This window comes from Lactuca sativa, chromosome 9, assembly GCF_002870075.4.
Source record: "Lactuca sativa cultivar Salinas chromosome 9, Lsat_Salinas_v11, whole genome shotgun sequence".
In the NCBI taxonomy this organism is placed as follows: domain Eukaryota; kingdom Viridiplantae; phylum Streptophyta; class Magnoliopsida; order Asterales; family Asteraceae; genus Lactuca; species Lactuca sativa.
Genome location: NC_056631.2, coordinates 124,725,430 through 124,751,514, shown reverse-complemented (window position 1 = coordinate 124,751,514; position 26,085 = coordinate 124,725,430). Strand labels below are relative to the sequence as shown.

Below are 26,085 nucleotides of genomic sequence, written 5' to 3'. Positions count from 1 at the left end.
TATGCTTTCTATTCTATATTTAACGGTAAATATAGCGAAAGTAATTATTACATCAAGATAAGTGGCATGGTTCACCTATATATATACACTTATATCCATACTAATTCCACACAATCCCACAACAAAAGAAACAAAAAACCTAGGTTTCTTCAAGTATCTAGTCTTTGTCCCCCAAACATAAAGAACCAGAGATTAAAATTAAGTAGCATTCACAGACTGAGAAAAAATGTTGTCAAAAAAAGCTTCATGCGATTCGCATGGAGAAGACTCGTCGTATTTTGTTGGGTTACAAGAATACGAGAAGAACCCTTACGATCATGTTCATAACCCTTCTGGTATCATCCAAATGGGTCTTGCCGAAAATCAGGTATTCTTTACTGAAACTGTATAGTTTTTTGTTCCAAGTATGTATTATTGTATACATGAACTAATGAAGGTCGTAGGCATGCATGATAGATAATATTCTGAAGTATGGTTCATAATGATGGTTTTGATAAAGAAATTACGTTGGCCAATCTCCATTAATCTGTTATGGTTCTTGAAAGTGACATTTCGGTTTCCGTCAAACATTTTATTAACATTAAAAACAACATATTATATATATATATATATATATATATATATATATATATATATATATATATATATATATATATATATATATATATATATATATATATATATATATATATATATATTACTAGCAATAAAAAACATATAACTCTATATAATAATGCAGTTGTCGATGGATCTTCTTGAATCATGGCTAGCAAGGAACTCAGATGTTACTGGATTCAAAGAAAAAGAAGTTTCCATATTTAAGGACTTGGCTGTGTTTCAAGATTATCACGGCTTGCCAACTTTGAAGAAAGTACGTCTCCTACACACATACATATATAATAGATGGGATTTTCTAATATGTGCCTAAGGGCACATATAAGAACTACTAATTAATGATAATTATTACTATAATTAGATGTGAAATGCATCAATTATAGAGATTATTAGTGAATCTTATATTTAATTATGGTAATATTTCTTATAATTAATGTATTTAACATTTAATTATGGTAATAATTGTGATTAATTAAAAAGTATAATTATGGTAATATTTCTTATAATTAATGTATTTAACATTTAATTATGGTAATAATTATGATTAATTAATACTTTTTATATGTGCCTTTAGAGCACATATTAGAAAATCCCATAATAAATATCCAAAAACATAATACTAGTTCGTTTTATATCATATAACATATTTGTAATTTTTTAATGTTCTTATAATTAAACTTCTAACTTAATTTATTTTTAGGATTTTTATAAATTATACATTTATTTTTATTTTCATTTTCAATTACAATATATATATATATATATATATATATATATATATATATATATATATATATATATATATATATATATATATATATATATATATATATATATATATATATATATATATAGTTTTTTCTACTTTTAATTCAGGAATTAGCAGAATTCATGGAAGAAATCAGAGGGAAGAGAGTAAGAATGGATCCAAACAAGATTGTTCTTACTGCTGGTTCAACTTCTGCAAACGAGACCCTAATCTTTTGTCTTGCTGAACCTGGTGATGCGTTCCTTATCCCCACACCATATTATCCTGGGTAATCACACTTATATACATCTTTTGAAACAAATGTTCACTTATTGATGTTTGACGCCATATTCTCCAACATTAACTCCACATGCAAATATAGACCACAGTGATTTTTATAGCATTAACTTATTTTTCCAATAACAATACACGATTTAGTTTTACTATTTTAAAACATTTTTTTAACATTGATCACACATTCGATGTTTGAATCCTCAAGTTTTTGATTAAAATGTTCATTCCAACATGACCCGTTTTGTATATTGTTGTTATTATTATACAACTTCGTTGAACTACATATAATTCATTACTACTTGATTTATTGATGTAACGAAACCTTGCTAAAACAAAAGTGATATATATATATATATATATATATATATATATATATATATATATATATATATATATATATATATATATATATATATATATATATATATATATATATATATATATATATATATATAAAAGATGTTTTAAATATTATTTTTAGTATTGAACTCGTCTTTAAGCTTTGGATGATAATTTTATAATAAGATATGTTGCGTAAATTTATATTTTATTGTTTATATTAAATATTTTAGCAGTTTATGAAATCAAATTTGTTGCATGCGTGTTGTAACATAAATAGTGCAACATGTGTCAACATCTATCAACATCAAACTATTTTGGGTTTTAGAGTGTGAACGGATAAGATTTCATTTTGTTACTCTACAAGTATGGTCGGAGATAATCTAACGTCGACATGGTCATGTGTTTTCTTTGTAGATACGATAGAGATTTAAAGTGGCGAACGGGGGTCGAAATCGTTCCTATCAAGTGTTGGAGCTCAAACCATTTCAGGATCACCAAGTCTGCCTTAGAAGAAGCATACAAGCAAGCACACAACCAACTTAATCTAAACGTAAAAGGGGTTTTCATCACAAACCCTTCAAACCCTTTGGGCACAACCATGAGCAAACAAGAATTTGATATCGTTATTAACTTCTGCATGACGAAATCAATCCATATTATAAGTGACGAAATATTTTCCGCAACTGTTTTCACCTCTCCAAACTTCATAAGCATACTTGATGTATTACATCAACGAAACCTCCAAGATTTTGGGAATTTTGTTCATGTTGTTTATAGTCTCTCCAAAGATTTAGGACTCTCAGGGTTTCGAATTGGTATGATTTATTCCTACAATGAAATGGTCATATCTGCAGCAACCAGAATGTCTAGCTTTGGGCTCATCTCATCCCAAACTCAACATCTTGTCTCCAAGATTCTTGGTGACAAGAAATTCATGAAATGTTACATGAAAGAAAACACAAAACGCCTAAAAAGAAGACACAAAATGGTGGTTTCAAAGTTGAAAATGATCGGGATTCCATGTTTGAGAAGCAATGCCGGATTGTTTTGTTGGGTGGATCTGAGGCATTTGTTAAGCTCCAACACATTTGAGGCCGAATTCGTGCTATGGAACAAGATTCTTTTTGATATTAGGTTGAATATCTCTCCAGGAGCTTCTTGTCATTGTAGCGAACCTGGGTGGTTTCGGATATGTTTCGCGAATGTATCAGAGGAAATGCTATATGTTTCAACGCAAAGGATGAAGGCCTTTGTGGAGACCTTTTGTCGACATAGACCTTATGAGAGCTCAACTTGTGTTTCAAGAAAATCTTTGGGTTTAAAGTGGGTATTTAAGTTATCTTCGTTTGACTGTGGGACAGATCGTTAGTTGTATAAAAGATATATGATTGCTTTAGCCCTCTTGGCATAGAATTGTTGGTCCAAAGTCTTATCTTCATAGAAACATGCAATGGTAGCGGTATGTATAAATGATATTGTTCTCTAGGGTAACGTAAGGTGTTTGTAGAAAGACCCAACTTGTAAAAGCTTTTACTTTTAATTTTTGTAAGAAAATGTTATTGTTGTAAATTGTAATACTTTGATTTTGGAGGGTTGTTTCTGTAATATATCAAACATGATGGGCTTTTTTTGGTAGTTATGTTCCTAATCTGATGTGTTCATGGACAACCAATGATATTCGAACGTGATTACGATTCCCCGCGATTTTCTTGTTTCGTTAATAGTTCTCAATTTTTCTCTTTTGGGGTTTCCGCTGTAGATTAACAACGGAAATTAACAAATCCTTGACCCCAATTCCCTTTTCCGTATGTTCTTATTCTCCTTCGATTTCTTGCATAATTTGTTTCCACTTTTGCTTTTTCCAAAGCAATTTCATGGTATTTTGATTTTCTTTGAAATCATTAATCCCTGTTTTCTTTTTAAACAATCGCAATCGATCTTTTTCCCTGGATTTGAAGTTAGGACGACCCAACGGAAGCTCAAAGGAAATTGTGGTTAAATTCGACCTGATTGTTTTTCTTGTTTTTCTCATGCAAGTAATCAATCGCTTCCTTTCAGGTATGAGGCTATGAATTCCATTTTATATCCATTGCATTTTCTTCTGAATATTGCTTCCTTCGAGAATTTTTTATATTTAACATGCATAAGTTGCTTGCTATTTCGAAATTTATGGTGGCGAAAAAGTTTGAATTGGGGTTGATATATTTAAGAAATTGTAAGTAAGTTGGATAAAGGTAGAATTTGATTGTGAAAATCGACTTTTGATTTTGTGTTTCAGATTTCTATTAATATTGGTTTTTTCCTAAAGATTGATTCTAGCTTGTATCAACTGGTTCAAGATGCTAATATAACGCTGATATTTTCCCCCTTGACCAATAAGTTTTTAGGTTCTTCAAAAACTTTAAGATATATTCTCACATCAAATAACTAAATGTTGACTATTTTATGTTACATGACACTCAATTGTGCTATTTTTTTATGATAAAAGAAGAATTCCAATGTGAATTACGGGTTGTTTCTTTTTTTTATTATTATTATTTAATGAGCTTAATGGGTTAAACACTTAATCTTTATTAAGACATTAACCCTTTACTTATCTTCATTTCCTCCATTTTCCAAAATATAAAGGTAAAATGCTCATTTAGTCTCTTTCATTTACCCATACAAGATTTAGTGTAATGGGTTGTTGTAAGTTTGTAAGTTTTTGTGAATCTAACATGGATGTTTTGTAGGCGTGAGCAGAAATTCAATATAAAAAAAGTTGGATTTGGAAGCTTTTCATTTGATGTTAGTTGATTGGTTTAAGAAACAAGAGCGAGGAGATGATCTTACCAGCTTTACTAACTTCTGCTGGTTTCAATATCGTGATTTGTGTGGGATTTTTCTCGCTATATTCGATATTGAGAAAGCAACCGATTAATTTAAAAGTATACTTTGGGCAGAGGCTTGCACAGCTGAAGCCAGAACAAAAGACTTATTACTTTGGTCAGAGACTTGTCCCATCTGCAGGCTGGTTGGTTAAGGCATGGGAAGCATCAGATGATGACATTTATCGTTGTGGTGGTATAGATGGCCTTGTTTTCATCAAGATGATTGTTTTTAGGTCATATTATATCATATTACATTATATATTATTTCTTATTCATCTTCAAGTTTATCTTGTTATTAAAGTTTTCCATGAAATTGTTGCAGCATACGCATTTTTTCTATTGCTTCTGTTCTTTGCATATTTATCGTGCTTCCAGTAAACTTGTTTGGGCAAGCGATACAAGAGAGGGATGCTGAAGCACAGATGGACATGTTCACTATTAGAAATGTCCAAGCAGGTTCAAAAGGGTATATGCTTTATCAATCTATATATAAAAGTATAAACATACCTATGATTTTTTTAACTTATGTTTTTATTTTCTTCTTAGGCTGTGGGCTCATTTCTTCGCGCTCTATGTTGTATCTATATGTGCTTATGTTCTTCTATACATTGTAAGAATGCTGACTAGAGTAGAGACTATGGTTTTGTGACATTTTTATATAGTGACTAAAAAGATAAGAATTTGGTATTATAGGAGTTTAAGAGTGTAGCACGGTTGAGGCTGGAGCAAGTAATCCGGTTTCCAACAAAGCCAAGTCACTTTACAGTTCTTGTTCGGGGTATCCCATGGTGTCCTGGAGAAGCATACAGTGATACTGTAAGCAAGCACTTTGGGAGTTATTATGAATCAAGTTACCTGGCACACCAAATGGTTTATCGATCTGGTACAATTCAGAGATTGATGGTAAGAATATTTAACAAATGAGAAAATTACACTCTAAAGTTTCACAATTTTCTGTATGTTTTGTCAAAGTTTGGTGGCTTTAGTGAAAATTTTGACAATTTTTTTTTATTATGACCTATAGAGCATTACGATAGGTCATAGCAGGTGAAAGTGGTGAACATGTAAAAAATTATACTGTAAAACTTAGGTGATGAAAGTGAAATATAGTAAAAATGGTGGGTGTAATATAATGGGTTTTATGTATTTTGGCCTTTTATCCTAGTGGCGATGTTTGACGTATAGCTTGTTGATGCAGATGGATGCAGAGAAGATGTATAATGACCTAGCTAGTGGTCAACAAACTTCTACAGACGGAACGGGAACGGGAGAAGGGTGTGACACATGTGGAGACCGTGTAAACTCTGTTAAAATGATTACTGCTGAAACAGAAATTGATGTCAAGAAACATAAGACTCCAAAAAAATCAGATGGGAAAGATGGGAAAGATGGGAAAGACGGGAAAGAGGTCAGAATTTTTGAATTATCTTATGTTTTAATGCTATTTTTTTTAATTTTTATCCTCTTTTACTACTTGCTACTTTAAACCAAAGAAAAGTGATACAAAACAGAAAAAATAAAAATAAATAAATAAATAAAAAGAAAGAAAGAAACCCAAAAAAGGTTCCTGTATTTCGAGGCGTCCCTAAGTCCAAAGACTCAAAATGTTTATTCCATAATCATAAAAAGGATCCTAAGTGCATACTTATAATGTATGTCAACACGTACTTTACCAAAACTAAAAACCTACCAAAATAAAAAGATAACTATTAAGGAAATCCTATTCTTAATTAAATATAAAAAATTTGTAACATGTGCTTTAAGGGCACAAATAAGAAACATCAATTATAAGAAATATTACCGTAATTAAATGTGAAATATATTCATTATACATAATATTTCTCGTTGCAAAATATAAAATACATTAATTATGAATAATCTTTTCCATAACTAATGCTTTTTATATGTACCCTTATTTGTGGCGCTGATAAACATGGCCAAAACGACTTGTCCTATCAAAAAGATGTTTTGTTAGGTTACAATCTGGACTTGTATTTTAGTGCTAGTTTTTTATGATGAGGATGAGGGGGACATTTTTGTCTTTTTCATCGATGAGAGATCTTCGATGAGTACATGTCCTACCTTTTAGGGAGGGACAAAATATGCAAATTCTGTCCTATTGACATCAGCCCAGGTCTAAGTCCAATGAATGTCAAATGCATTACAACTTGTTTTGTTTTGTTCAGTTTTGTTCTTTAAATGTAAAACTGACAAAAACTATTTTAGTTGTAGAGTAAGGTTTTCAGACCTTCTAAAGATTTCCAAAAATAAAATAAAATAAAATATCACAGCTAAAAAGCTAAAACATCGATATTAATTTTGTATCTTGAAAGATATGCTAGCTAGGTCTGAATTTTCAAAATTGAAAGTGAACTTAATTACCGGTAGAAAGCATTATATATTTAGTTTTGAGATGAAAAGAAATATAACGCATTTCTTCGGTTACTTATAAATCTCTTTATTTTCATTATACATTGTAATATAATAGTAAACCTAAAAGAGCAACATAAGGCTATATGCAAGAAATAGCGACGTACATTCATTTAATCATGTTTTGTAGCATCCTACTATCATTTCTTTCTATTACAACATTATACCTTCAGTTTTTTCTCTATTAATACATCATTATACTTGGAAAAATCTTAAAATCGTATCATTGTACTTTAAATTTCTACCTAATTATAGCAGTGAAAATTGCTTTGCATTTTGGTGACGTTGACTAGGTAGATTTTTTAAAGTACAATGTTGTAATAAGAAGACACAAAAGTAGGATGTTATAATGAAAATATCAATGAAATTACACTATTATTTCTTGCATTTAACCCTAGCAACATATCTCTTATTGTACCTCGTTTATTGGAGTATCTTTTTGTTTTAGGGCTAAATGCAAGAAACAACAACCTAATTCCATTTATTTGTGTATTATAGCTTCCTAGTTCCATTTATTTTTACCAGAAGATTATACTTTCAGATCTTTTCTGATTAAGGTATTGTACTTTGATAAATCTATCTAGTTATCGCATTGTACTTTCAATTTTTCTCTTATTAGCACATTTTAATTTGAAAATTCCACCCAATTATAGCAGTGAAACTTGCTTTGTATATGGACGATATTGCTATACTTGGGTAGATTTTTAAAAGTAAAGTGTTGTAAAAGGAAAAAAAAAAATTGAAGTATGGTGCTATAATAAACAAATCAATGAAAGTATATTGCTTTATCTTGAATTTTACTCTTATTTTTTGGATGAGTTTTTTTTTCAATGCACTTAATAACAACATACGTACATTACTTGTTTATTAAACATGTTACCTTCATCTTTTCCTATCATAAATTCTTACTTCGAATAATCGACCAAATTATAGCAATGCCATTATAATATAGAGCAGCAGTTTCTCCTATAATTAGGTAAATTGTTCAAAGTATAATGTCCTAATAAATAAAATTTAAAGTGGCCAGATTTGAAATACAATGCCTTACTAAGGAAATGGTAAGCACCTTGATTCTCATAATTACCAAAACAATAGATCAGTAGAATGTATAAGGGGAACACTCAAAGATAGATAGTTCCAATCATTCGAGAGGATTGGGCTATCCAAGGATTCAACTCTTTAATATTCTTCTCTGCCTTTATAGAAAAAGAAAAACATATATAAATACTAGACAGGGTGCCACCTCACCAAACCAGACCAAAAAGGTGGTTTCCACTGCTACACTGACCAACACAAAATGTTGAGGACACTACCTTAACGAATATCAATCCAGCTAAACAAAATAATAAAAGACAAAAGCTTAAAAAGTAAACTGGACTTCATTTGAATGGAATTACTGGGCTGCATCCTTCTTGGGCTTCCTATTCTTCATTTTGTAGACTAGAAAGGTTGGAGGCTTATCAACATCGACGTCCCAAACTCTTACCTTGTCCTCAAGGTGAAAAGTCGAAAATTGTGGGTCCTCTCTCAATCCTCCAAGGTGGCTTCAAACTCGGTCAACCCTTTCCATTGAATTAGAACCTCCTTTTCATTCGATAAGCTTCCCTTAGAAGGCCTTACCCCTTTCACTTCTTCTGGTTGAACCAATAGATGTAGATCTTCTTTGAGCTGGAATGGTAATTTTGTTGGTTTGTTCACCGTTCCATAGACGTAACTGCGACACATGGAAGGCGGGGTGTATGAGAGCTCAATGGGGAAATTTGAGTGTATACACCACCTTCCCCACCTTCTACTGAATTCAATAAGGGCTATAGTAGCGGCCAACTAGTATTTCAAACTTTGTTTTTGCCAAAATTTGTTGTCGATAAGGATTTAGCTTCAAATAAACCCAATCTCCTTGATAGTGCATTTCTTTCCTTTTCTTATCAGCTGATTGTTGCATTTTCTATTGAGCTCTCAATAAACTCATTCACAAATCATCAATCGCATCGATAGGGGTTTGTTGAACTTGAAATCGAATGATGGGTGGGGGGGTCTCGCCCATAAAGTGCCTGAAATGGGTTATATTTTGTAGCTGAATGAAATGAAGAATTATTTCCAAGCTAACCATCTTGACCATCTCTTGGGCTTTTCACAACAAAAGAAGCTTAGATACATTTCCAAACACCTATTCACCACCTCCGGTTGGTCTTCCGTTTGAGGATGGTACGCCGTGCTTCGTTTCAAGTTCACTCCGTGCAATTTGAGCAATTCCGTCTAAAAGTGGCTCAAGAAGATTTAATCCTGGTCACTGATTATCGAAAGGGAAACCCATGAATACAGACTACTTATTTAACAAAACAGTATGTAACAGTGGCTGCTGTGAATGGATGTTTTATGGGGACAAAATTGGCATATTTCGTGAGCCTCACGACTCGGGCTGGAATAGGGACTGGTACTAGCTTGAATTATTCCAACCGACAACATCTCCCGAATCATACATTCTATTTCTTATTTTTGATAATAGGGGTAGCGATAACGACATACATTAATCGGAGGAGTACCTTCTTGAAGAGTGATTGTATGCTCAATGTGTCTTCTAGGGGGCATTCCAACAAGTTCCTCAAAGATCTTATGGAAACGATGTTGGAGATGGTTAAGAAAAGTTGGATCTTCCTTAATAGATGTTACATGGACTTTTGAGTTTCACAGTTCCACCACGTACCCTTCACTCTTGCGTTTGATTTCCCTCTCTATAGACCTTAGAGATCCTAGGGATTTTCCTACTAATGGGTCTCCTTGGACCTTCACCCTCTTTCCCCCAATATTGAATTCCATTGTCTAGGTCTTCCGGTTTTTTTGAGTAGCTCCCAAGGTTTCCAACCATTTCAATCCCAAGATAATGTTTCAACTTCCTAGTCTCAAAGACAAGAACTCCTTGATGATGTCGACCTGTTGTAGTCGTCGGTACCCATCCGTGCCCCGTAGGGTTCCGTGTCCTTGACTAGAAGTCCTAATCTAGTCACCCAGCATAGTGGCGATAAAATTTTGTGTGGCTTCGAGATCAATCAGTGCTATAACTGGTTGTGCCTTAACTACTCCTGGTAATTTCATCATGTTAGGACAGGAAAGACTAGACACTGAGGTGCTGTTTGTTTTTTTTTATAAAAAACCTCTTGGGACCTCTTATTTTTGTGCGTCGCAGCACACACGCAACACTTTTAATCTCGCAGTTGTTTGTTTTTTAGAAGTCTTCAAAGTAAAAAACCTATGCGCGTGTTCTGTTTGATGCAGCACTTGCATTGCCCTTCCAACCTCTTCTTCTTTTTTCTTGCTGAAATCTTGATTATATGTTGCTGAAATCTTATTTACCTTTTTTTTTGTTTATTCTTGTTGAATTTTTTTTTTCCTTTTTTATATTGAAATGTCATAAATTCGGCTAAACAAAATGGTGAGGTAACTACCGTAATGGTGAGGGAACTACCTTAATGGATATCAATCCAGCTAAGCAAAACAATAAAAGACAAACGCTTAAAAAGTAAATTGGACTTCATTTGAATGGGATTACTGGGCTGCATCCTTCTTGGGCTTCTTGTTCTTCCTTTTGTAGACTAGAAAGGTTTGGGGCTTATCAGGATAATGCCTTACTAGGGAAAATGTTAAAAATATAATGCTATTAGAGAAAGAAATGAAAGTATTGTTATAGAAATTACACTGAAAAGAAAGTGTATTATTTGTGTGGAGTTTCTAACTTTCCTGTTAATTAATGAGATTTAGACTTTGTGTTTATCTTGCATTTGACAGTGCTTCTTGTAGAAAGTAGCAAATTAAGTCATCATGTTATTGATTTCTCATTGTAATAGAAAAAAAAAGTAGGATGTTATAATGAATAAATCAAGAAAAAGATACAATTAGTATTTCTTATATTTAATGATTTCCCATGATTATACAGGAGTGTGCAGCAGCGTTTGTGTTTTTCAGAACACGATATGCAGCTATGGTGGCTTCAAAAACCATCCAATCATATGATCCAATGTTATGGGTTATAGACTTTGCTCCTGAACCACATGATGTTTACTGGGAAAACCTTTGTCTACCTTATAGAATGCTTTGGATCCGTAAAACATCGGTGTTTATAGGCACCATTATCTTCAGTGTGTGGTTTCTTTTGCCTACAACATTAGTTCAAGGTCTTGTTAATCTTGATCAACTCGAAGACACTTTTCCATTCCTCAGAGGGATATCAGAAACGTACGTAAGCTTCCATGAAACTTGGTTGAAAACACAGGGATTAATGCTAACGTACTTTCATTTATTTATGTATTATGGCATTCTACTTTCATTTCCTCTATATTAGAGCATTGTACATTGACAAATCTACCTAATTATAGAAATTACATCCAAATACAAATTAATTTAATTGCTACAATTTTTTTGCTTTTTCAAAGTACAATGTCATAATAACAAAAAAAAAAAAAAAAAAAAAAAAAAAAAAAAAAAAACTCGAAGTACAATACTCTAGGTGGATTTTTTTTCACTATACAATGCTCTAATAAGGAAAGAATATACTAAGACAAATGAAATTACTATCTCTTGATTTTACCGGAAAAACAATTATGAGAATGCAATTATTATTGGGCTAATGCACTTCCTTTTAATTGTGTATTGTAGCATCCTACATTTGTTTCTTTCTATTACAAGATTTTTACTCTCAATTTTTTTCTTGCTAAGGCATTGTACTTTGAAAAATCTATCAGTTATTACTGTATACTTTCCATTTTCAATATGTGAGGACATTATGCATCAAAATATCTACCCAAGTATAGCAATGACATCCAAATCAAGTTAATTGCCATTGCTCTATTTAGATATGCTTTTCAATGCACAATATCCTAATACGAAAAAAAGTTGAATTAGGTAGATTTGTCAAAATGCAATGCTTTAATAAGGGAAACGTTGTAGCTATAATGTTATTTTTAGAAAAGATGAAAGTAGGATGCTATAATGAACGAGTAAAGGAATGTATATTTCTATTTCTTCTATTGATCCCAAAACACTTGTACAATAATATAAATTATTATCTAGCTAAATGGAAGAAATAGCAATGCAACTTTCATTTACTTGTGTATTATAGCATCATACTTTTATTTCTCTCTATTACAACATTTGTATAAATTGGTAGTTATTTTTGAATGACATTGCTATAAATGGGTAGTTATTTTTGAAGCATAATGTTGTAATTAAAAGCAATGAAAGTAAGATTCTCTAATAAAACTATGTTGCTATTTTTTGCATTTAACCAAATAACATGTATTATATTATAGCCATGGTCGCCAAGAAAAAAATATCCCCCCCCCCCCCCCCCCCCCCCCCAAAGAAAATATAATTAAAACAAATAAATAAAATAACCATATCTAGTTTGCGTTAAGATATAAATGATATTCAGAGTTGGATTTTGAATTTGTCATGAAAACATATGTAGCATGATTCAAAACCGACTCATTCTCGATCCCTTGTCTTTGCATGACATTAATTCCGTCCTTATCCTTATTGGAAATAGGGTTAAAGGCATGAAATAACAATGTCTTTCATATTTGTTTGTTATAGCATCTTACTTTCATTTCTTTATAGTACAACATTGCACTTTAAATATCTACCCAAATGACATCCAAATACAAAGCTATAACATGAGTAAATTTTTCAAAATATAATGTCCTAATAAGAAAAAAAATTCAATGTCCGTTGCTATAATCGATAGAATTTCAAAACAACAATGCCTTAACAAGAAAAAGTTAAAGTACAACGCAATGATAGAAAGTAATAGGAGTATGATGTTATAATACATATATATAAATAAATATACATTGTTATATCTTGCATTTAGGCCTTGAAGATGACCCTAAAAACCTTGTTCAGTCCTATCAAGATGAGCCCATATAACAAACACAACCTGTTTGTATTTTATGGTGTAGTATAATTATAGAACAAAACATTCATAAAAAAAACTTTACGTATGAAATTAGTAAATATGTTTAGTTCTAATTGTAGGAAATAACAACGCACCTTACTTTTTTATTTTAACCAATGTAATTTATGAATGTTGCAGGAAATATGCAAATATAGTTTCGGGGTATCTGCCAAGTCTTGTGCTGACTTGTTTTGTTTTAATCGTGCCACCGATAATGCTGATGTTTGCTACACTCGAAGGAACTGTCTCCCGTAGTTCAAGGAAACAGAGTGCTTGCTGCAAATGTATTATTTTCTTTTTTTGGAATATTTTCTTCTATAACCTTTTCACCGGTAGTTGGTGGGATCGCATGGGTAAACTTACTGTTACTGGTCTAAAAGACATGGCTACTCTTCTTGGCAATTTGATCCCTGGGCAGGTAAAATTTCTTTCTAATCTATTTTCTCCATCATATATTTACTGATTAGGGCAAATTGTAGGAAATAGTCGTTTACTTTATTCTTTTTACCAATATAGACAATTTATTTTACCTTTCACAGGTAATAGCAATGTAGGTGCACCTCTTTACCCATAATCGTAACTTGCTTGCCGTTTCCCATTTTTAGCAATAGGTGATCTTAAACATGTGATAGCTGTAATAGCAACATACCAACATTTCTCTACACATAATAGCAACATACTTAAAATTCCTTACACATATAATGCAGTACTTAATTACTTTATAGAAAATAGCAATATGTAACATAAAAATTTTAAGAAATTTACAAATTTTAAGTTATATAATTTTATTATTGGTGAAGATATGGTTGTTAATGTTAAAAAAAAAATGTAAGTACATTGCTAATATCAATAAGAAACAAAGTACATTGCTCATTTTTGGTTACGAAATTTAAGTATGTTGTTGTTTCCTGCATTTTCCCCTATTGATTGATGGGCCCTTTGAGTATACTTCACAAATGATTGTTGGAACAATTCGCTGTGTGTCTTCATTGATTACTTATAAATATCCGTTTTTGCTTTAATTTCTTCCTTTTAGAACATCATACCTTGAGATGTTTCCCTGATTGAAATGATCCAACATAATGAGAATCTTGTTATCATTGGAAACTAATTATGGCTACAATTTGGTGCATTTAACATACAAAATGCATGTTTACAGAAAAGAAATTGTTGTAAGAAATTTATATGGACCTGCTACCACGATATGAAAAGAATTTGACAAAGCATAAGTATGTAAGTTAAGAAAGGCCTTGTATGGACTATTACGACCCCCCATGGACATTGTTTGATAGATTTGCATGTAAGTTCAAGAAATAACAACGTATTAAATTATATGTGTATTATAGCATCACTATTCCATTTATTTCTAATACAATATTCCATTTCAAATTTTTGCTTATTAAATCGTAATTTGAAAAATCCTTCCAATTATAGCAATGAAAATTGCTTTGTATTTCGATGGCATTGCTATAATTGGTTAGATCCTTGAAAGTACAATTTTTAATAGGAAAAATGAAAGTAGAATATAACAGCCCACCCTAAATCTCGAGGTTGATACTTACTTTGTCTAGTTAGCTAACAAAATACAATCCCTTATCCAATTCTTTGTTTCATATATTTTTTTTACAGGCGCCCTTCTTTATGACATACATTATGACCACAGGATGGGCGAGTTTGGCATATGAATTGATGCAACCATTTGTCCTTATAATTAACTGGATCTATCAGATTGTTCTGTTGAGGAAAGAGGGCTATGGTGACCTCTACACTTTCCCTTACCACACTGAAGTTCCAAGGGCCCTTCTATTTGGACTCCTTGGATTCACATTCTGCATTTTGGCACCATTGATATTACCTTTCCTGCTTGTTTACTACTTCTTCGCGTATTTTGTCTACAGAAATCAGGTTCCCACTTCATTTCCACCTTAGAATAATCTAAGCTATAGACTTTGGTGCTTATATTAAATGACTTTGTGGGTATACAACATATGGCCTCTTAATGAGCATTGGTGATCGGAAAAAGACGTTAATGCCCTCCTCATCTTACACACATAGATGTAGATGAGGAGGGTATTTATGTATTTTGCACAGACCAAAGATCAAGAGTAAGTCCCAAGTCCTTGTCCCACCTTTTTAGGTGAGATAACAAATTGCAATTTTTTGTTTGACCCAAATAGTTTGGGGCAATGAATCTCTTGTTTATGAAAAAGATGTGAATGACCTCATCATTTGCATTTAGATGAGGATGAGAAGGGCAATCACATATTTTGCGCACATGAATGAAAGATCGAGAGCAAGTCCATGTCCCATTTTTTTGGGTTGGATAAAAAATTACAATATTTTTCCTAATCACATCATCTCATGCACATTAAACGTAATACAGGTTCTTCTTTTATGTCCTATAATCTATGACAAATGAGTGGAGAGTAATGTGTTAAAACACTAATCAACTCTTAAGATTTGATATAAACTCCAGTTCTATGTAGCATACTTATGAATCAACTCAGGAAAGAGAAAACTATGACATTTTAGTCTCTTTTGTCTAAAATAGCAACATACTTTCATTTAATGAGAAAAACGACATTTTGTGGTCTAGATTAATCCAACTAACACAAAATATAGATTTGAAACTAATTGATGTTAAGACGGGTTAGAAAATAGGGCTAAATGCAAGAAACAGAAACATACTTTCATTGATTTATTTATTATAGCATCCTATTTCATATATATATTTTTTTATTAGATCACTGCAGTTTCAGTTTTTTCTCATTCAAGTGTTGTACTTTGAAAATCTAACCATGTATAAAATTAGACTTATAATATTTTTCTTATTAGGACATATTTTGAAAAAGCTACCCATCTATAGCAGTGAATATTGCTTTGTAATGGATGATGTTGCTATGACTAGGTAGATTTTTCAAAGGCCAATGTTGTAATTAGAAGAAAAGGAAATAGGATGCTACAATAAACAAATCAGTAAAAGTACGTTGCTATTTCTTGTATTTAACCCAGTAAATATGGTAAATGTTTTTAAATATGAAATGGGAAAACATGGTTTGCTTCAATGTTTACGTAGTAGTATTCATGGATCTTTAAGCAAGATGTAAACACGTATGAAATAGGAAAACATAGTTTGCCTTACATTTTTCTTTATATTCTTTGTGGACTTAGATTAGGATTAAATATTTAAATGCAAGAAATGGCAGCGTATTTTCATTGAATTGTTTATCATAGCATCCTACTTTCAATTCTTCCTATTACAACATTGTATATTAATTTTAGTAATGCCATCCAAATTTAAATATATTTTCATTTCTATATGGGTAAATTTTTTCAAATGATAATGTCCTAATCAAATGCTTTCATATCTAAAATTCGATATATTTTTCAATGTACAATGTCCTTATAAGAAGAAGTTGAAAGTACAACGTTGTAATAGAAATAAATGGAAGTAAGATGATACAAAAAAAATGCATTTAGCTCTTTAGATGAAAACCAAGTACTAGTTCTAGAATAGATAGGTATGAAACTCATGGATCTTAATTTGTATGGAATTTGATGTGTTGCAGCTCCTAAACGTCTATATCACCAGATACAATACGAATGGAAGTTATTGGCCAATTGCACATAATGCTGCAATCTTTTCTTTAATAGTGATGCAAGCAGTAGCTTCAATTATCTTTGGAATGAAAAATTTTGGCACTGCATCAACCCTTGCCTTTGTACTCATCATCTTCACTGCCCTTTTCAACTTGTATTGTCGACATAAGTTTTTGCCACTTTTCAACAACAAAGCCGTACAGGTAGTAGTGGGGCAAATTGGTCTTTTTTTCCCTCTCCCTCTCATTCTCCTGAATGTGTGGTTTTTACATATTACATGTGTAGGATCTTATTGAGATGGATCGGCATGATGAACATTCTGGAAAGATTGATGAGATTCTTCCACGGTTATTATCATCGTATTATCAGTTTGGAGGGTTTCATGGCAATCATCCAACTGATCTTCTTGCAGCCGAGTACAAAACATTCAACTCAGCCGATGCTGGTCACAAGATGTAAACAAACAATGTCATTCCAGGTTTGGACATTAGCAACAGAAATTCAAATTCATCATATTATTGTAAACAACAATAAAAACATAGTTTTCCTTGTGATTCATTCAGATTGAGTGTACATATAGATATATAAACATATTCAAGGATTCCTTTGACTTCACTCAGTTATCAAAATTATTTTTGAGCTGTGTTACTTGTGTATATCAGCAATGGATTCCATTCGGTGCCAAAAAAAAAAGAGTGCGTAATTTTATTAACAGGACTATTCGAAAAATTAGTGATGGAAATGGGTAAGCATGTAGGTTGTCTGGGATTAATATGCGGAAGTCAGAGATTCAATGATATGAAAGGTAGTGCTGGAAAAAAAAACTGGTGGAAGAAATAATGAAAATGAACCCGAAAAAGAAACTAAGGTTTCTCACTTAGAACGAAAATACAAGATAAAAGAACCACTGCTTTAGTCTCTAATAAAAGGAAAGAGGAACGATCCAATTCCAAACCTTGTAAAAAGAAATGAAGATTTTTGAAAATGGAGATTAGCTCTATTTATTTTCCTACTCATCAAAAACTACGATTCAACAATTCTAAAGACTATTATAAAAAGGAAACCAAAATACAAATTCTCGACAAAATAAACAAATTAGAAAAATAATGATTTGTTCTAGTAGAACATACCTTTTAACTTGTAAGCAACAACTAAATTATGTATGGAACTTTAGCATCATTATCAAATATAAGTAAACGGTTAAACATGTTTGAGGGCCTCTCGTGTATAGCCTAATATTGTTTGTATATATTCCCATTAACTAGTTATCGCAGCTGGGTGAGTTTATTAAAAAAATATTAAATATAAATGTTTAAACATTAAGTATTTTTAAAGTAAAAAATTTAGAATAAATACAACTGAAATAACGAATAAATAAATACTTCGGTTTATACTAATAAAAAACTATTGACATATTCTAAATAAAATAATGAATAAGCAAGTATTTCAACAATAGATGTCATATTGATAAGTTTACCGCCATTGTTTAAAATTACTAATTTTAATTCATCTATGTTTTTAACCCTAAACAATGCAACATACAACTAGAGTGAACACTGATTGTCTCAAAAATTTCAGAATTTCAAGAACAAATGATGAACAGTTCCAAAATTTCGAGCAAAAAAATATTTTTAACTTATATATAACAAAAAGCTTAACAAATATAGTAAATGTGAACTCTATGCAATATATGAAATCAGATATTATATTGAAAAACTATGACATTAAACACTTCGAAATAAATATTTTGGACCTAACCATAGAAATTTCTTTGGAAAACAATTTGGAAAATAAAGAACTTTGAAATTTGAAGATCAAATCTGAAATGAGGCATTCGAGAGGAAGTAGTCATTTTTCAAAACTGAAAAAATAAGTATTTTCTTTAAAATGCTCATTTATAATGATTAGTTTACTCATTATCCCTTTTTTAAATATACTAAATGGGACATTAAAGTTTTCAAAACCACATTTAACATTTTTCCATTTCATGTATATGTAAAACTAATAGTTTGTTTCTAGGGTAGTCTAAAAATAAAATAAAATTAAAAATAAGTTAATATTAAATTTTTAAAAAAAAGTAAATTGGTTATAACTTAATATAATCTATAAGATAATTATGTCATTAAACTAATTATTCGAGAACTTGTTTGTACATACCATAAAATCAAAGTCAAATTGAATTTTACCATGTCTTAGGTACTAATTGTTGAATTCTAGTAAATTAAGTCATTAAACTAATTTAGCAATTTTTGAAATTAGAAGGAAAAATTGAATTAATAAAATTGATATCCATTTATTATAACATTTATTACAATTATTGCACATCAATATTATGTAGAATTTAATAAAGTTGGAAAAACCATATAATGTCATGTGGAAAAAATAATTTAAATTACCCAAAAAATGATATATGATAAAATGAATGAGAGGATGACATGCAAGAATTTTTTTTTTTATTTATTAGAGTAGATGAGAAGATATATATGTTATAGGAAGATACAATTATAACTTAGTATCGAAGCATATTCGTTTCTAAGCTCTAGCTTGCAATTTAAATTTCCAACAGCGGAAGCAGTGGCAGAAGAAGATCGAAGCCAAGAAAGAGAGATCAATCAAAGACAAAAAGGATATTACATGTTGGAACTACAATAAGAAAGTCATTTCAGAAATCGGTGTCTAAACCGTTTGGCAGATAAAGGTAGAGCTTCATTGGAAGATGAGTTGAATTCTCTTGACAAGAACCATACTTGGTCCTTGGTGGGGCTTAAAATGGGAAATCTAAATAAGCAGTTAGGGCTTATACACGAATATGCTTCGATACCAAGTTGTAAAATGCATCTTCCCTATAACACATATCTTCTCATTAATAGGAATATATACAAACAATATTGGGCTATACTATAGGGTCTCAACCATGTTTAAGTTTAATAGGTGTGTAATTGTTGTACATTAATAAATTACTTATATTAGACCCGAAACACCCATTTGTTCTATAGTGCTTTCTTCCAAAGACTAAACTGATAAAAAATAAGCTAGGAAAGGCCCATTCGTAGCTCTCTATATCCTCTCTCTCTCTCTCTCTCTCTCTCTATATATATATATATATATATATATATATATATATATATATATATATCCCCCTCTCTCTCTCTTGAGTAGGATTTAAACCTACAACAGACTATATGTTGATCTATATGGGAGAATTCTCTACCGATGTGTTACCTGGATGGGGCTTAAGACATGAAATCTAAATTGGAACATACATTTTTTCATTCATTATTTGTATGCAACTGAGCTACATGGGCCTTTTTCTATAATATGATTTTTTTCTTATGCTTCTTCATCAAGCTTTCAAGCAAAATATATACACCTTTCTTTTGTTAATGAATGGGTTCCTTGAAAATAATTCTAAATGCATACATTTAAGGTGTAACATAATGCCTTAGGTATGGAAGGGAAACCTATATGTTTCCCTTTGCGTGGTCATTTTATCATGATGTTGGCAGTAGGAGTTGAATGAGGGCTCGGTTGAAAGTATCTCCTTTTTGGTGACTTGGGACAGAAGAAAACTTTCTGAGTTTTCCTTATTGGCATTCTCAGTGGTCTTACTGATGAGTTTTGAGCACTCTAACAACCTTATGGTGCACATGCAACCCTAAATGCTTTGGATCTATGTTTTCTCTAATTATACATGCAATTTGATTTTCCAAAGCATTATCCTAACTAGCAAACAAAGCATGGGTACTTGAATAACAAAAACTAGTTAGATGACTTACTTTTTCTTGTATCTTGTTAACTTGGACCTTTAAGAGCCTAGAACCCCAAATGTGATGCCTCAAATGCTTCACAAAACACCACCAACAATGGATGACTTGAGAGAGAGTGACTCGCACAAAAATTGGCTCTTATGATCTTCTTGAACCACTAGTGTCGATTTTAGGAGCTAAGGGGCTTCTTTTATAATGTGACAAAGTCTAGGGTTACATCCATATAAACCCTAATGGACATGACCTTTCATATTACTTAGGCTCCATGGGTTAAACCTCCATGGACTATCCATGGACTTATAGCCCATCCTAAATAACCATCGCCCCACACTATAAGAATCATTGATTACCAAATCAATCCCCGTACATTTATTTAGTCTCTTTTGATCACTAAATTAATTCCAAATTAATTCTTGATCAATATCAGTTAAATAATATGATTTCATATTAATATATTAGAACTTATAATATATTAATAAATCATAAATATCCTCTTCTCAAAAGTCCATCACGTCAAATTGTTCTGGTGAAATGCATCCTAAATGGACCATGCTACTCTCGGGTCAAGTACATACCAATTATAGTTATCGACTTAGACACCTTATCTAATAGTCTCCCACTTGGATAAGTATAATAACTATAGCTTCCAGTACGACTTCAGGAACCGACTAGCAATCGTAGCTCTTAAAAGCCTCTGTCAAATTTTGACATGCCATTTAGATAAGGGATCGTATAATCCTCTGTTCTTCAAGATATTAGCCAAACAAATACATGGAACAATGTCATACTTATTTTCTAGCAGTTTGTTTCTTGATTTCCAATTTGTTTGACATAGAACTTAATCGAACACATCAATTGAGTTCTTACCAGGCCCATCACATAAGTCAAAACAAAACCATCGAGGGGCCTAAGATATCACTTTTAATCCTCCAAGTGCTTGCACCGACTACTTGTTAAATCATACACAATAGTGCGTTTTATAACATCAAGTTACTCATAGTCAACAGCTCATATATCTTGGTTTGAAGACTTATATGATATTATCATCTCACGATCACTCGAGATAAATTCCATGAAGTGATACTAGTGAGCATGGGCTTAATCCAATACTTAGACCTTATGAGCACTCATGAATGTTGTAGCAAACTTTGCTATGTCTAATACACTTCAAACAATCTACAAGCCAAATTCATGACATTCTTGCCTCAATACCTACTTCCAAAGTATGATCGACTATGGATAGTTTGAATAATATAATTATTGTGGAATTCAAAACATGTAAAATGAAATAATATTAAATGATTGACACAAGATAGTAACATTATTTATAAATAAAAAACACCTTTTATTTAATCATCAAATGTCAATTACATTTCAACTATTAAAAGTTTCTAAAATTATATTTAATCATTAAAACTAATATCGTCCTTCATCCCGATGCGCCTCGCATGCTGTAAGTGCTTAACCCTGCTCAGTCCCTTTGTGAGGGGATCTGCTGGGTTCTCCTCTGATGATACCCTCTTTGCTACGAGGAGTCCTTCTTCTATTTAATGTCTTATGAAGTGATATTTTCTGTAGATGTGTGTGGATCTACCATGATCCCTTGGTTCCTTGGCTAAGGCAACCGCACTCTCGCTGTCACAGAAAATCTCCATAGGCTCCTTTATAGCTGGTACAACTGCAAGGTCTCCGATGAAGTTCTTCAGCCATATTGCCGCCTCGCTTGCTGCTATGTACTCTAATTCACATGTTGAATCGGTTACTGTCTCTTGATTGGAACTTTTCAAAGTTATTGCTCCTCCATTAAGGGTAAATACCCAGACCGAATGAGAGCAGAAATTATCTCTGTCGGTCTGAAAGCTGGTGTCACTATACCTTGTTACTCTCAAGTCATCACGCTCACCGACGGTAAGGACCCAGTCCATAGTCCTCCGCTGGTACTTGAGAATGTTCTTTAATGTAGTCCAGTGAGCCTTACCAGGATTCCCTTGATATCTCTTGACGATGCTCAAAGCAAAGGCCACATCAGGGCGAGTACAAGTCGTAACATACATGATCGAACCAACTGCGGAAGCATATGGTACGCGACTGATCTCAACTATCTCAACCTCTGTACTCGGACTCTGAGTTATACTCAGTTTGGTATTGCCTTGGATGGGTAAGTCACCTTTCTTGGAATCCATCATGCTGAACCTTTTCAACACCTTTTCCAAGTAGGTACTTTGACTAAGTCCAATTAGTCTTTTACTCCTGTCTCTCAATATCCTTATCCCCAGAATATAGGCAGCTTCTCCAAGGTTCTTCATAGCAAAACACTTCCCAAGCCAGGACTTAACCTCCTGCAAAGTTGGGATATCAGTTCCTATGAGAAGTATGTCATCCACATACAGCACCAGGAAGCTAACTGTACTCCCACTAGCCTTGACATACATATAGGACTCATCCTTGCTTCTCGAAATACTAAACTCTTTAACTTTCTCATCGAAACAAAGATTCCATCTGCGAGATGCTTGTTTCAATCCATAAATGGATATCTCAAGCTTACACACTCTATTAGGATACTTTACATTGACAAAACCCTTTGGCTGACTCATGTAAACATCCTCAGCTAACTTTCCATTAAGGAAAGCGATTTTGACATCCATTTTCCATATTTCATAATCATGAAATGCAGCTATAGCTAGCATAACCATAATAGACTTAATCTTCGCCACTGGTGAGAAGGTCTCAACATAGTCAACTCCTGGAGTTTGAGTAAAGCCATTCGAAACCAGTCGCGCCTTATATGTGTTTACATTCCCATGCATGTCGGTCTTCTTCTTGAAGATCCATTTGCACTCGACTGTCTTATGACCCGGTATATCGTCAACCAAGTTCCAAACTTGATTGTCATACACAGACTGAATCTCGCTGTCCATAGCCTCTTTCCATTTAGCAAACTCAGGGCCTGCCATGCCTTCCTTGTAGTTATTAGGTTCATCCAGATTTATCAGTGTGCTATCACTGATAAATGTATCACCCTTAGATGTTATATGGAAACCATATAACACAAGTGGAACACTAACTCTACTAGAGCGGCTCAGAGGTACGATGTGACAACTCAAAATTTCTATTCTGCACAATATGTCAATTCAATAGAAGTCAAAACAGTTTCTGGAAGCTTTCAAGCTTTTTGGAATAAGTTTGAGTATTTTAGGATTAACAACTTAGGAGATATCAGGAGAGGGGATGCCCTAGGGTTTATTGTGCAACAATAAAGTCCCGACACATCAAAAGTTTAGAGTTTACGGCCTAAACAAGGAGTTTACGGCTGTAAACGCTAAAGGAAAGTGGTATAATCCAAAGAATTCTTCAAGATCTTCATCTAGTAAGTGTTTCTAGCCCGTTTAATTTAGTATATCACTTAATCTAGTGATTTAACACACTTCTATCCATGAATCTTTCCAAAAGGTTGATTCTTCAAGTTTCACCAAGAACACCAAGAACACACACTAGTGTTCTTGGACTTTTGGACCTTTTCAAGCTTCTATATTGTAAGTACTTATATCCTAGAGTATGTTAAGGCTTGATACACTTCTTTACATCAAGAAAACACCATTGAAACCCAAGATCAGAGGTGTTTATGGTCCAAGAACACCTTGGACCGTAAACCCTAATTTAGGGGCCAAAGTGACCCTAGTCCCTTCACAAGCTTTGGAAACTAGTCTAGACTCATTCCTTTATATGTTTAGGACTTGAAAACATCAAAATACCATAATCCATAAGGGTTTATGGTAGTAAACCCAAAAGGAGATGGTCTTAGGGCCTTAAGCTCCTCAAAGGAGGGAAATGGTTCCCTAATCTCTTCCAAAGGCTTAACCATAAAGTAGAAATGCTTCTAAAGGACTTGTAGAGATTCAAAACAAAACATGGTCAAAGGAGTATGAGTTTACGACCGAAACTCAATGAGTGATGGTCACAAAATCGTAAACTCATTTAAGGGGGTTTCCTTGAACCCTAAACTCAATAGCAATGTCCTATAACACTTAGATGCAATCCTGGGGACTTATAACACTTACATAAGGTGTTTAGCATGTCCATGGATGTCTTAACTTTGTTGATTACTTGTTTAAAAGACTAATTGGATACATATATGTGTCATTATATGTAACTAGGATCCTTGTGTGTGCTCAAGTCTTCACTTGACACCTAGCAATCCTGTTTCATCAGTTCATCCATACCACTCACTACAGGTGAGTTCATACCCCTTAAATTGACCTTTTAATGTTTTTAAATGCTTTTATGGGGGGAATACAAGTTGAATAATTATAGTTATTATATCAATCACATGTCATTAATAGCTACCAAACAAGTGGTTTTCTTATTTTTCAAACTGTGTTATCAAACTGTTTTGCTTCAAACTATTTTACAAGCTCTTCTGTTGTCAATTACTTTTACTTAAATTCTTTTTATACTTTTATATTTTCAAATGCATGCCTATGTATGTATAGTTATACAAGCAATGTTTAAAGGGCTTAGGAAGGCTAGCTCGCTTTATCTCATTTTCCTTGTTTGGATGTGGCTTTAAGGCATCGGGTATCTATCCAAAGGTCGTCTAAATATTAGTTATATATATATATATATATATATATATATATATATATATATATATCATATATACATACATAGACATAAAAGTTCTATTAGTCAGTTCAATACCCTTGGGTAGCAAGGGTATACATTCGTGTTCACACGTACAAGTCATATTACTAGTAAACTATGATAGGCGTAGTTTAGGAAGTTACTAATACTATTTCTAGAACAATGAATCATACAAAGAGTCAGTTCATTCATGAGTCAATACTTGCTAGATAGAGAGAGCATACAATACAGCTAGTACACACAGTACATTACTATACACACTAGATAGAGAAATAACACACAATACAGCTAGTACACGCAGAACATTACAGTACATACATGCTAGACATAGAAAGAACACACAATACAGCTAGCACATACATTACTTATACATTCATGCAGTTATGTGAGCCATTAAAAGGGGCATGGCACTACCTGCCATGACTGTTTTGTATCCAGAATCTCCTTAATTAGGGGAGTGTATGAGTTTGCGTATTGATCTATACTGGATTGACTATCCTACACCTTGTTGCTCGCTACAGTGGGACTTTCAAGTCTACGGGTGCCAAATGTCATTTCTTACGGCATCTTACATCGTCGTTTTACTAGAGTCGGTAATAGGATACATGCCGATCACATGTTACTTTAAATTACAATTGGTTTAAGGTAGTTAGTACACCAGTAGTTACTTATTACAATACTACAATACTATATTATTTCCCCATTACATTCACTTCGTGAACATTCACACGATGCACAGTAATGTAAAAACTATATTTTTGGTTAATGATAGTTGGACTTGGGAAAATACACACTCTTACAAGAGACACACACATATACTAGATGCCTTGG

The 26,085-nt window shown here is 32.6% G+C and overlaps 2 protein-coding genes and 1 long non-coding RNA gene across 4 annotated transcripts; 2 read left to right on the top strand and 1 right to left on the bottom strand.

Annotated features, from left to right (window-relative positions):
* Positions 1-138: 138 nt before the first annotated feature.
* Positions 139-3,368, top strand: LOC111899208 (1-aminocyclopropane-1-carboxylate synthase 3-like). The gene is made up of 4 exons (XM_052767398.1): positions 139-367; positions 740-871; positions 1,492-1,652; positions 2,414-3,368. The coding sequence occupies exons 1-4, from the start codon at positions 227-229 to the stop codon at positions 3,366-3,368; spliced, it is 1,389 nt and encodes a 462-aa protein (XP_052623358.1). The 5' UTR covers positions 139-226.
* A 327-nt stretch (positions 3,369-3,695) lies between these two features.
* On the top strand, positions 3,696-17,461 carry LOC111899204 (CSC1-like protein RXW8). Of its 2 annotated transcripts, XM_023895075.3 has the most exons (12): positions 3,697-3,804; positions 3,958-4,057; positions 4,732-5,102; positions 5,192-5,335; positions 5,416-5,479; positions 5,563-5,772; positions 6,068-6,277; positions 11,231-11,529; positions 13,385-13,664; positions 14,876-15,151; positions 16,816-17,049; positions 17,132-17,461. In XM_023895075.3, the coding sequence occupies exons 3-12, from the start codon at positions 4,822-4,824 to the stop codon at positions 17,303-17,305; spliced, it is 2,172 nt and encodes a 723-aa protein (XP_023750843.1). In that variant the 5' UTR covers positions 3,697-3,804; positions 3,958-4,057; positions 4,732-4,821; the 3' UTR covers positions 17,306-17,461. The 2 variants fall into 2 exon arrangements, with proteins under 2 accessions (XP_023750842.1, XP_023750843.1); XM_023895074.3 differs by having other exon boundaries at positions 3,696-4,057.
* On the bottom strand, positions 8,478-9,980 carry LOC111899206 (uncharacterized). Its single transcript, XR_002852819.2, has 2 exons — positions 9,843-9,980; positions 8,478-9,589 (listed from the first exon to the last, which is right to left on the bottom strand). It is a non-coding gene; the product is annotated as an uncharacterized LOC111899206 (long non-coding RNA).
* Positions 17,462-26,085: the final 8,624 nt, after the last annotated feature.

Bases quoted from the DNA above. Each gene is read 5' to 3' on its own strand.
- LOC111899208 (XM_052767398.1), top strand. From the start codon at position 227: ATGTTGTCAAAAAAAGCTTCATGCGATTCGCATGGAGAAGACTCGTCG. The intron at 368-739 runs GTATTCTTTACT...ATAATAATGCAG, and splicing joins TGGGTCTTGCCGAAAATCAG to TTGTCGATGGATCTTCTTGA. The intron at 872-1,491 runs GTACGTCTCCTA...CTTTTAATTCAG, and splicing joins GCTTGCCAACTTTGAAGAAA to GAATTAGCAGAATTCATGGA.
- LOC111899204 (XM_023895074.3), top strand. From the start codon at position 4,822: ATGATCTTACCAGCTTTACTAACTTCTGCTGGTTTCAATATCGTGATT. The intron at 5,336-5,415 runs GTATATGCTTTA...TTTTCTTCTTAG, and splicing joins GTCCAAGCAGGTTCAAAAGG to GCTGTGGGCTCATTTCTTCG. The intron at 15,152-16,815 runs GTTCCCACTTCA...GATGTGTTGCAG, and splicing joins ATTTTGTCTACAGAAATCAG to CTCCTAAACGTCTATATCAC.